This window comes from Equus quagga, chromosome 11, assembly GCF_021613505.1.
Source record: "Equus quagga isolate Etosha38 chromosome 11, UCLA_HA_Equagga_1.0, whole genome shotgun sequence".
Classification (NCBI taxonomy): Eukaryota; Metazoa; Chordata; class Mammalia; order Perissodactyla; family Equidae; genus Equus; species Equus quagga.
Window position 1 is genome coordinate 62,045,050 of NC_060277.1, and position 12,890 is coordinate 62,057,939.

General features: G+C 38.7%; 1 protein-coding gene across 5 annotated transcripts in view; it reads right to left on the reverse strand.

Annotated features, from left to right (window-relative positions):
* MYOCD (myocardin) overlaps nt 1-12,890 on the reverse strand; it is a 95,552-nt gene that overhangs the window by 52,367 nt on the left and 30,295 nt on the right. For 4 of the 5 annotated variants that reach the window (XM_046677887.1, XM_046677886.1, XM_046677885.1 and 1 more), the window contains exon 2: nt 6,583-6,648. In XM_046677887.1, the coding sequence (XP_046533843.1) occupies nt 6,583-6,648 (66 nt within the window). Of the gene's footprint in view, nt 1-1,719; nt 1,764-6,582; nt 6,649-12,890 lie in introns of all 5 variants that reach the window. The other variant, XM_046677888.1, reaches the window with a different exon arrangement.

Consider the following 12,890-nt stretch of genomic DNA (forward strand, 5'->3'; position numbering starts at 1 on the left):
GCTCAAAAAAAGATCCCAAGATAAGAACAGGCCTCCTACAGTCCCCTGCTCTCAACTTTAACCTCATGCCTCCAAGAGGAGGCCAGAAAAAGGAGAAAATAGGCTGTGGGGCCACTGAGAACTCAGTTAAGGGGAGGGACCCGACTCTCTAACACAGGGTAGCGGGTCTGGTGTTGGTGCAGCTGGCCACAGAGACAGGGCTGTGCCTGACTTCTCTCATGGGGTTGCTCACTGCCAGGCTGGGAGGGGAAGAATCCAACTCCTTGAGTATTATGGATAAGGTCCTAGAGGCAGAATCAAAGAGCCAGTGTCCTAGGGTAGCAACGGGAGCAGTGGTTCTCAAAGTGTGGCCCCCAGACCAGCATCTTCAGCATCACTTAGAAACTTGTCAGAAACGTCAATTCCCAGGCTCCACCCCACAGAATTCCACTCGCTGGGGGTGGGGCCTGGGGATTTGTGCTTCAACAAGCCCTCCCAGTGATTTTGATGTGCAAGTTTGAGAATCACTGCTCTGGAGTGTCCAAGGCCAGTGGGTCCTGATCTAGGGTCCTTGGGAATCTAGGAATTCAAAAAGGGACTAACGGATTTCTAAGACTGATATTTGGCATTTCAAAAAGCTGAAGAAAAAGGGTTATGTTTGCCCAGAGAAACACTGCTTGGCTAATGCAACTGTCACTTTTCATTGTTGCTGCCTAGGATGATAACAACTTGGTATAGTTATAGTTATTCTGATCAAACAGCACTGGCTGGTAAGCATAAATGCCATTAATTAATCAAAAACAGATGTATGGATTAATAATTCCTAAATGTAGGGTTCTTTGGAGGGAAGACAAAACTATTTTAAACATAGGCTCTATGGCAGTGAGGGGTATAATTAGAGAAGTCTTGGGTGACTAAAATTTGGAAACCAGCCATGTGGACTCTGTCTTCGATTTGCCATCTATTTTTGGTATAACCTTAACCAAGTGAGATAGTCTTCCTGGGCTCTCAGTTTCCCATGTATAAAATGGACTTAGTAATGCTTGTCCTCTCTTGGTCTCACTCTTAAAGACAAATTGGATCACGAATGTTTTTCTTCCAAGCAAATGGGTGCATGCTATGCGTAAGTGATAATACTCTGGAAATTATATTCTCTCTCTAGGATGGCAATACGTTGCCTATTCAGTACCCAAATGACAGTCTCGGGGGCGGTCTGCAAATAGCGCACTTTCCCAACGTAGCTTTGTAATATTTAAGACCTGGCTTGCACACTTGGAGAATTTGAGGCAACGTACGTGAATACTTTGGAATTTCTCAGAAGAAAGACAAATGCAAAGTGTGCCTGTACTTACTGGTTTACTAGTTTCGAAGGAACAAGGAACTGGAAAATTGAAGGAGGAGGGGTGGAAAGAAGGAGGAATTGATGATTGTTGACCCAAATGGGCTTGCCCTGAAATTCCAGGGTGCCTTTTCCTATCTCTGAATTTGAGATGTTAGAAAGAAGGGAAGAGGCAGACAGATTAAAACCCTTGTGCCGTGTTCTGCTCAAACAGCCAAGAGTGTGTGGCAGGGTGCTGTAGGGAGAAGCCAAGTCAGATGAATGCACGGAGGAAAGGAAGAAGACTTTGCCCAGTCAACTTCTCAAAACTATCAAGAAGCTGCATGTGGTGTGGGGACAGGAGCTGCCCCAGTCATTCTTCTTGCTATTCAGGAGAAGGATCACAGAATTCAGGGATTTACCAAGGCTTTGCAGTAAGTATGTGGCTGCTGTGGCTTGGATTAGTCTGCAAAACAAATAAAGGCAGCACCATTCATAGACAGCTCATCGTATCTTTAAATTCACTTACATCGATCAGATCATGGAACCAAGCTGCCCAGACTTTCACTCTGGCCAGCGGCGGCTTTCTCTGAGTCTCTGTGGAGAAGTCACAGCCTCTCTGGGTCCCTGGTCCTCCACAGTCCATTCCAGTTCCCTAATCTCGTTTTGCATATTCCAGGAGAATAAGCTAAATGTTCCTCCTCTTTCCCCTGGGTTCCGATAAAATATTAGCCCCACTTTAACAGCAGAGGGAGAGGGAAAGAGAAAGTAACTTCTTTCCTTCAATCCTCCCAGAGCTCACTCCCATGTAGTGGTGTGACGCTGTTCAATATTTTTAAAGGGGACAATTAAGCAGGGGCAACTTGGGGCCCCATCTACACTGTGACTGCTTTGAAGCAGAATTCATGTCTGACTCCTCTGTTCCGTATGGCCTTCCTCACAGCAGATGGTCAAAATATCTACTGAATTGCCCTACGACCCTCGATTACATCTAATTCATGTAGCTGACCATCCTTCTGCACTAAGGCTTCTGGAGTGGTTGGAATACAATGGTGGTGTTTAAGATTCTACCCAGGAGAGTGATGCCCAAGGAAAAGAACTGTAGTGGAGAAAACTTGCATGAGATACGCTGAACAGATCCAAGCCCCTTCGGTCTACAAAGGGAGGAGGTTGGGCTCTGTCCTGAAGTCATGAGAAAACGGAGAACCTTGATGTCGTCTTGCAGCCTTGAGCCTGAAAGGGAGGGGCAGTGTTGCCATCCTTTTGAATTCTAGTTGATGGCAGCAAAGTAGGCAATTTGAAATCTTCACTTTGATATTCAGACTTGGGATTTTGGAGAGAAGTCCAAACAATAAATTCTTAAAGTTTCTAAGTTAACTTCGAGAGGATATTTCATGACTATTTTGAAATTGTAAATTCCACAATTGATATTAAAAATATGAAAGCAATGTTAGAATCTGGCCTGGACACATGCTCCTGGCCTGAGAACCTTTTTCCACTGTTTAAAGTTGTTCTAGGGGTTCTGGGCTGGCCTCAACCCTGCTTTTCTTGACTAAATTCAAGCAACACTGCCTTTAAATTCATTCAAAGCACCTGAAGGGGACAATCCTAAACCCATAATGTATACAAGTAAGAAATAAGTAAATGCTTAAGAGAAATGATTAAGGGGGTTATAAAAGAGAATTTGTCCCTGTTTGCGGTGGACCCTTTGTTAATCATCAGCACTTCAAAACCTGCATGGCCAAGAAGGAGGAAGGCATTAAATTCAATCCACCTGGACTAGTTTCACTAGTTGACTGAAAATTACACATGGTTCAGTTCATTGGAGTCAGTGAAGGGAGAAACCTTATAATTTAATCATCAGTTTGGTGTGCAGTTGAAGTGAGATCTGCCATACAGCCAACTCAGTGGAATTTGTCAGTCACTCTTGGTCATGGTGACACATAGATTATGATGTAGAACCTGAAGTTATTTCATTAAAACCATTGGTTTCCCTGGGCATTTTCACACATATATATTTTTTATTTTCCAAATTCCAACTGAATTTTTTGGCCACAAATATTTGATGATAGAAACTTAAGTAAGTGCTTTTAAAGTTCAAGTAATTCCTTTTGAATATTTGAGGAAAGAGCCCCATGCATGGATCAGGACACATGGGGTCCAGCCTCAGCTCTGTCACAACAGGAGGAGAGGACATTTTTTTGCAATAGACAATGTCCTTGAAATTTAACCTAATGTAAAACTCAAGACTGATTCTGCCAAAGGATAACAGGCGTTTCTGTTGAGCAGCTAAAGGCAGTCGTGCGCTACAATGATAACACGAGGACAATTAACAATTCATTTGGACGTGAGCTTTCAATTTAGCATAAATTTATGACAAGTTTTAAAATTTGGGGAGAGAATTGCAATTATTCCAAATTTACGGATACAGTGAGATTGTAGTAACAGTTTTATTGTGCATACATTTAAAATCTCACAGTTCAAATTTGCAGAAAATAGGACCACATTGGGACCTGGCTTGGGGACACTGAGAAAATCTCTTGGGACTCTTCAACCTGAGTTTCACGACCATTAAAGACAATGGAGCTTGAATGGGGTCAGGGGTTTTCAAACTATTTTGAAGAGAGCCAGCTCTCTGGGTGGATAATCAAGGGCGTCTACGAAGGATGAGGGGGGCTGAGTGAATGCGACAGAGGCCCCTGACCCTGTTTCAGCCAGTACATATATACACAAGATATCTTTAACAATTAAAAAAATTGAAAATCATGGAATGAGATGATCTCTAATGACTATTGACTTTTCTTCCCTCCACTCTACCCTCTTCCTTTCTCCTTTCTTCTTTCCTTCTGCTTCAAAAAATTCAAATAATAGAATGAAGAAATAAAAGGTCTTCTGGTGGAATGTAACAAATTCCACCTTGAATTATACTTATGTGTATTTCTTTCACCTTTTTCCCTAAAATCTTGAGTCTCTCCAAAGGACTGTCTTGCTCATTGTTGTCCCTATAGTACCCGGCACACTACTGTGCATATAGTCTGGTTCATAATAAAATTTGTTGAATTTGATTGAACTGAAAGGACTCCGAGACTATCGGTTCCTCTTTCCTTCTCTCAATTGGCTGCAGTTATACATGTTTCCTTAGCTGCCTGAGTAAGCACACGCCACTCTGCGCTGCATTTAGTTGCATGTTTAGTCTCTGATGGGGTTGAAGATGCCAACCATCTCTGCTCTTAATCTCTCAGCAAGTTAAGAGACTCATCCTGAGTCGAGCTTTCTGAGAAGAGCTAAGTAGTCAAGGTCTGTCTGGGCCTGCAGTGTGGGCCTGCTGTGGCTTTGACATTTTTCCACAGCAGAATCCATACTCTTGGAGAGCCTGGTTGAGAGGCGCTGGCTGAAGACTAGGGACAACTGATGATGCTTAATTAAGCTTTATCATTTTGCTGAATTAGAAAGAAAAATCATTTCATTACTCATAGGACTTTTTTTTTTCCAGTAATTATCTTAATGATACAATGGACTATGGATGCAAAATTTCTGTCAAGCAGTATTTCATTAACAAGTACTCTACTGGATTCTGGAAAGCTTGGAGAACAGAATAGTATATTCCTATTGGGCCCTACTCCACAAATGGACATTTAATTTACACAACTTACATAGAGATGTTATTTAAAAATGTATTGTAGGGTTCATTCCTACCTTCATTGGGTGTTTTTACTGATGCCCAGAGATTTAATCCCATAAACCTCAAAAAAACAAGTTTATTCTCATCCATCATCCAAATACCAGCTGCAAGACCCAGGTTAAGAGTATTTAAGCTCATGAGTAGAACTTTGAATCAGTTGTGAAGAGCTTGAGCTGATGAAAGGCACTGGGTCTATCTGTTCCATCTGCCTTTCCAGAATTGAGGGAAAGAAACACCAGTGAGGGGCTGGATTATTTTCCTACTACTCAAATCAGTGTGCTCATTATATACTTGAGGGCACGTGGTGTGGACTGTGGTCTGCCGAGAGGGTCCTGGTGGATCTCACTTATCTACAGTCCACTCTTAGTGAATAATTCTTCTAGATAATGGTAACCAAATTAGATTCTACAGATTTGCAAGAGGATTCAGGAAAAAGGATTCAGGTCAGCTCTGAGTGAAGATGCATTTATCTGCAGACCTTTGGTCTCTCCTGTGTTTTCAGCACCTCCGCTAGTGGGCTAAGATGAAACAGGCCACACAAACTTGCCCCTTTGGTTTTTTATAATAGTTGTACCTATTGTTTAAGCAGCCTTTAAATTGCAGGGTGAGCTGTGTTTTTTTGTGCTTAGCAAATCTCTAAAAAATTATCCCACTTTAAGGTCACCTGCTGTTTACTGTTTGTAGTGCTTAGCCATTAACCAAGAGCTATTTTTGACTTACGAAAGAAAAGGCCTGAAAAATTCTTAGTTTTGTTCTGGCTCTGAAGCACAGACTATACTCAAAATTTTTAGAAATTGGGTCATAGGGCTCCAATAATATTAACTGCCCGACAATTTATCAAGGGCAAACTTCTGCTTGTTGGATACTAAACTCTCAGGTAATAGTCACAACAGGGACCTGGATTTCTGCAAGAGTCATTATGAATCTTCATTTCTAAACTTCATCAGGGGAGGAAGTTAGAAAGTATAACTTAAAGGAGCTCCAACTGTGACTTCATCCATCCAGGGCACCCTTTTGCCTATTTCTATAGATAATCAAGAGTTAGCTTTAAATGCTAAATTGATTGGAAATTTCAAACATATCTTCTGAAAGATATGGTAATTCTTTTCTGATCCAAAATATGGCCAATAATTCAACACTATACTATTTATGTCGGAATGATATTGCTATTTGGTATTCCAGAAAGGAAGCACTTGACAATATTCCACTAATTGTGGACTCAAGTACCCCAAACAGGACTGAAACTCAGGAGGTGAGAAAAAGGTGATGTGATTGATGTTTCTGGAATGAATAGAGATAATATCCAATGCCAAAAGTAGGAGAGGGCAAGGGATGCCCATAGTAAATTATGTTTACCCTAAAAACAAACCCACCACTTTGGAAGTTTAAGTACAACCTATATCATTAAAGGGAAGCACTTGCAGGTGAGTAGCATTTGGGGCAAAGCATTCAAAGTCTGGGATTTCTGCTCACACAGATTCCATGAGGATCTCAGGAGACTGATACATGGGCTTAGACTAAATGACCTCTGAGGTGCTTTCCAGCTCCCAAATCGCATGGTCCCATGGGTAAATATCAGCCAATAAGAGATGCAGCTACTCACGTGGTATTATGCCTTGGTTAGCCAGTTGTTCCTGGGTCCTTCTCTGTTGAAGTCGTAACTGCAAAACTTAGAAAAGGAAGGGTTAGTTGTGAGTTGGGCTAAGTATAGTTAGAATTGCTTACATTTGCATCATACTTTTTTCACACAGCACTTCTTATTTTATTTCTAGAACAGTCTGGAAAGTTTGTGTGAAGTACATTTTTATTTCCATAGTAGACAGAGAGAAAGAAGGTGGAGAGGAGCTGAGGCGGTTGCAGGGTTTTGCAGCAAGGAGGTAACAACCTAGGATTCGAGCCCTTGTCTCCTCTTTGAAGTGAATGTTATTTTTACACCACCATGCTCTCTCTCTCTGCCTGCTATAACACTTGGGAGATGAAGACCATCAAACTCTGCTAGAAATTTGCCCCTGATTTCGAAAGGCGAGAGAGAGTGAAGAAAGCATAGGCTTTGGAGTCTCACCTGGGTTCAAGTCCTATCTCTATCCCCTCCAGAGGTGAGTAAATCTGGGCAAGTTGCTTAACCTCTCTGACCCATAGTTTCCTCATTTGTAAATTGGAACTATGTCTACCTTGCAAGATTGCTATAAAGTTTGATAAAACAATGGATGCAAGTGGCTTAGCAGAGTGCCTGGCCATCAATAAATGGTAGTATTATGAGAATCTGGAATCCATCTGGAAATTCAAAGAAGGGCTATTGGAGTCATTTTTTGCTAGAAAAATTAAAACATTGTAAATTGTCAAAACTATATATTATAAAAATATGTTACTGTCCTTAGCACAAATAGATTATATATAACATATATTTACATATGTATAAGAAGAAAAAATGTATATATATATTAAATTATGAGTGTTGTATTTGTGATTTTCTCCTTCTCCTCACCCTCTCCCCTTAAGAAAATTCTATCTTTGGACATTTAGTCTCTTCCTCATGGACATTTCTCTTTCTCAGGGAGATTCTAAGTTTGCCATCTCGGTTCCTGAGTTTAAGTTGCTCAGAATAAGGATAAAAAGAGCAGAAGTTTGCAAAGAGAGAGATTAGTTTAATCAGCTTAAAATGAAAAGAGATAACAAGAACTGCTTTTATGAAAAGAAAATTAGAACGGAGGGAAGAGGCACAAAAATGAAAAGGCTATGTGGGCTGATTTTCAAGTTTATTTAGTATCTCAGAGTGAGGCTTCAGGGAAAATGCAGTCATAAGACAAAGTGACAGAGTAATGGAGAAAGATAATTTTAAAAAGTGTTGCCATGGGTTCTGAATTGAATTCTCACCAACCTTCTTTGGGAGAGACCAATGTTGTTGAAATGCTTTTAATTACTTTTGGTTGCTAGACTGTGCTTCATTGAATAACCTCATATGACTCCATGTTCTGACTGGACAACAAAGAGGACTAAATTATTTTACTTTGTGAATAAATGAAAACAATATGAGAGTTTGTTATTTAAGCCCTCCTTCAGACAAACCCTCACACTAATAAAAACTGTAAACTCTGAACAAAATATAAAAATAACTACCTGAGGAATCTGAATAGTAAACAAGATCAGGCAGATTGTAGAGGAGAGTTGAAACTTGGAGAAGTGACTTGCATGGGGGTGAGTTTCTCACTTGGGGGAAAATTGAGGGTGACCTGTAGTCATGAAGTGGTGGGTCACGGGCGACTAAAATTCCAAGAGACAATGTAGTCATCTTTCTGGCCAGAGAACTCAGGGAAAGGTACTCAGATACCATGGCTGACCAACAGCGACTGAGGGGGAATCACACAAGGGAGAGAGCTGGAAAAGGAAGCAACCCCTTAACTCTGTGTATGAACCCCCACAAGTTTCAGGTTGATCCCTTAATGATGTTTCTATGGGACAGACTCAAAGCAGCACAGCAAAGGTTTAAAATAAAACTGAAATTTTAACCTCTGTGCATATAGGTAAGAGAGAGCTTCAAATTTGAATCTACCTGGGTTAACTGTGTACTAAAACAAAAAACATGAGCATTCTTCAGAGAACTGTAAAAGAACTCAGAGTCTATGTAACATAAGACTTGTAATGTTCAGGAGAGACTCCAAAATTGCTTTACACACAAAGCACTAGAAAAATGTGACTCATTCTAAATGGAAAAGACAATTAACTGATGCTACCCTTGAGGTGACACAGATGTTGGAATTATCAGAAAGAACCTTAAAGTCATTATTTTCAACTATGCGCAATGAAGTAAAAGAAAACAGACTTGAAATGAATGAAAAGATAGGAATCTCAGCAGCAAAATAGCACACATAGGAAGAAACCAAATGCAAATGTTACAACTTAAACTAGAACATCTGAAAATAAAAATTCACGGAATGAAGTTAATAGAAAAATGAATATCAGAGGAATGATTGATAAACTTGAAGATAGATCAAACTGAAGAAGAGAGAGAAAAATGATGAAAAAACCTGACAAGAGTCTCAGGGCCCTGTGCCACAATATCACAAAGTCTAACATCAGTCAATTAGAGTCCCAGAAAGAGAGGAGAGAAATAAATAACGGCCCAAAACTTCCCAAACTTGGTGAAAGACAAAAATTTACAGATTCAAAAAGTTCAACAAACTCCAAACTGGACATATTCACAGAAACCCACATTTAGATACATCATAATCCAAAAGCTGAAAACAAAAGGTAAAGAGAAAATCTTGGAAGTAGCCAGGGAAAAGCAACATATTATATAAAGGGAAACATTGATTCAAATAACCACAGACTTCTTATCGGAAACCATGGAAGCCAGAAGGTAAAACAAAAACAAAAACACATCACAGCACAAAACAAAAAACCTGTCAATCCAGAATAAAATACGTCCTCTCAGAATAAAGGTGAGATAAAGATATGTTCAGGTAAAGAAAGAATAAGATAATTTGTTGGCAGCAGACTTCACTACAAGAAATGCGTAAGGAAATTCTTCAGGTTGAAGGGATACGATATCAGAGGGCACCGAACATTTAGGAATGACTAAAAAGGATCAGAAATGATAAATATCTGGGTAAGTATTAAAGATTTTTCTTTTTCTTCTTAAGTTTTAAAAAATACATATAGCTATTCAGAGAAAAATTATAACACTGGCATGTGGATGCAACACAGACAACAACTATAACATAAGGGGCCCTTTATGACTGCAAAGTTTCTACACTTGACATTCAGTGGCATAATATTAACTAGATGTAGATTGTGAAATATTACTGATGTATATTATATTCCCTAGAGCAACTAATAAATAAAAATACAAAGAGGTATAGCTAAAAACACCAATAAATTAAAATGGAATGTCAAAAAATTTTCAGATAATACCCAAAAAGGGCAAGAAATGGAGAATATAGAAACAAAAAGTAGAGGGACAAACAGTAAACAAATAATAAAATGGTAGATCTAAATCTGAAAACATCAATAATTACCTTAAGTATAAATGGTCTAAACACTCAAATTAAAAGGCAGAGATTATTGGAAGGGATTAAAAAAAGCAATATTCAATTATATGCTGTCTACAAGAGACACAGTACATATATAAAGACTCAGACTGGTTAAAAGCAAATAGATGGAATAAAGATATACCATACAAATGGTAAGCATAAGAAAGCTGGAATGGCTATATCAACATGAAATAAACTTGTCTTTGAGTTAGAGTATTACCAGAGATAAAGAAGGGAGATTTCATAATTTTAAAAGGGACAATTCATCAGGAAGACCTAGGCATTATAAATGCATAGGCATCTAATAAGAGCCTCCAAATACTGGAAACAAAAATTGACAGAATTAAAGGCATAAATAATCTCAAAATCATACTAGCAGATTTTAAGATCCTTCTCCCAACATCTGATAGAACTAGATAAAAAAATCACTAATGACATAGGGGATTTGAACAACAATGTCAATCATCTTTATTTAATTGATTTTTATAGGGCTCCACAGCCAGACCCGGTGGTCTAGTGGTTAAGATTTGGTGCTCTCTCTGCCTCGGCATGCGTTCATTTTCCAGTTAAAGAACCACACCACCCATCTGTCAGTTGTCATACTGTGGCAGCTGCATGTTGCTGTGATGCTGAAAGCTGTGTCACTGGAATTTCTTAACACCAGCAGGATCACCCATGGTGGATAAATTTCACCCAATAACTGTGGAACAAACATTCTTTTCAAGTGCATGTGGTACACTCACCAAGCTGTACTAGGCCATACAACAAGTTTCAATAAAATTTTTGAATAGAATGGAACTCAGAATATGTTTTATGATCACATTGGAATTAATCAGAAATTGAAAGCAATATGCTACTTAGGAAAATATTTGGCAATACACTTCTAAATAATTCATGGGTCAACATAGACATCACAAGTAGAATCAGAAATATTTTGAACTGAATGATAATAAATATATAATATATTACAATTTATGCAAAACAGCTAAAGCAGTGCTTAGAGGGAAACAAAGTTTTAAGTGCTTATGATAGATAAGGAGAAATTTGAAATCAATGACCTAATACCACGAATAAAAAAATGGGTTATTACTGCAGACCGTAGATATTAAAAAGGATAACAGGAGAATATCATTAACAAATTTGTGCCAATAAATTCGACAACTTAGATAAAATGGACAAATTTCTTGAAAACTACAACTTATCAAAATTTATATTAAAAGAAATATAAATCTGAATAGTGCTATATTTAATAAATAATTGCTTTGATTACCAGAAACCCACTCCCCTTGCCAAAAAACAAAAACAAAAACAAAAAACTCCGAACCCAGATGGTTTCGCTGGTGAATTCTATCAAAATGTTGTGATTGGAATAAGTTATTTTCCAAGTTCCCCATAAGATAACTTTCATATTCTACATATTACACCTGTAGTAGATAAGAATCCTCAATTCTTTTGTATTTCAATATCATAGATCTCAATCCAGCAAAGGATAAAGTTCACAGAGCTATCCCACTGCTAGACTCAACCATTTTGAAAACTGTTTCAGTTCTTTAGACATAAGCTATTTTGACTTAGGTTTAGTTTTATTAAGGCAATAGAAGTGAAAATCGAAGAGAAAAATATGAAAAAAAATTTGAACAAAAGAATTGGGAGAATATGGTGATATGAGGGAAGAGAAAAATATATATCCCCACATGTGGAATTTGGTATACGGTTTGAGGCTAACCATAACTTTAATTTATTCCCAATAGTTGGCAAACTATATATATGTCTGCCATTTATTAAAGAATTTTCCTGTGCTCACTGATTTGTAATGTTGCCTTTGGCATTTATTAAAGTTCTAATATAAGCTGTGACCTGTTTCTAGGTACTTAGATCTAATTATACTTCCTATCTTTTTCTTTATTCTTAGCAGTAAAAGTAGTAAAGGTTTTCTGTTTCAAAATGGCAGACTGAGTACACACCAGACTCCTATAAATAACAGAAATGATAGTTTAAAAAAGACAATTTAAAAAAATCTATACACAGGAAAAAAAGACAGGGATTCCTCAGTGGATTGGAAGTACAAGTAATCTATGAGATGAAAAGAATATGGGATTGATTGGATTGGAAAACTACATCCCGAGACATATGCAAATGAGTGATTGAAGGCCATGCCAAGAATCCTCCTTGCTCTGGAGGAGGAGGGGATTTAAGGCTCAGTCTAACAGAGTTTTAGTTGGGGTAACAAAGCAAGAGGTCAGTCTCTACCATGTCCAGCACCATTCCCCATATTAGACCAGGAATTGGTTATGGGGGACGCAACTGTCTGTCTCCAGATGGCAGCAGCAAATATGGCACCTTGGGAGACACAGAGGTGGGCTCCACATTGTTGGCAATACCTAAGGGGAACCCTTCATTGGCTGAAACTAGCTACTGGTCATCCTGTGCCCCTCCCTGAATCCCTGAAATCAGATCAAAGCACAAGTGTTAGCAACATGTCTTTTCCCCACAGACTGTGCTCATCTGTACATCAGACAGTCTAACAGGTCTCCACAAAGGTACAATGTGAGGGTACGATCGAGACTCACTTCACCTGAGACAGACGTCAGCACTATGAAAGAAAGACTCCAAACTCACAATGAAAGAACGTATACCCAAGGTAACAGTGTGAACACATGGGAACAGTTCTTTCTCAGAGAGAGGCAAGAGAATTTTCATTAGTTAAAAATAAAATTAAATAACCATCTCACATCCATTAGGATGGCTATTATTAAAAAAAAAAAGAAAAGAAGTTTTGCAGTGAGGATGTGGAGAAATTGGAACCCTTGTGCACTGTTGGTGGGAATGTAAAATGGTGCAGTTGCTATGGAAAACAGTATGGTGGCTCCTCAAAAAATTA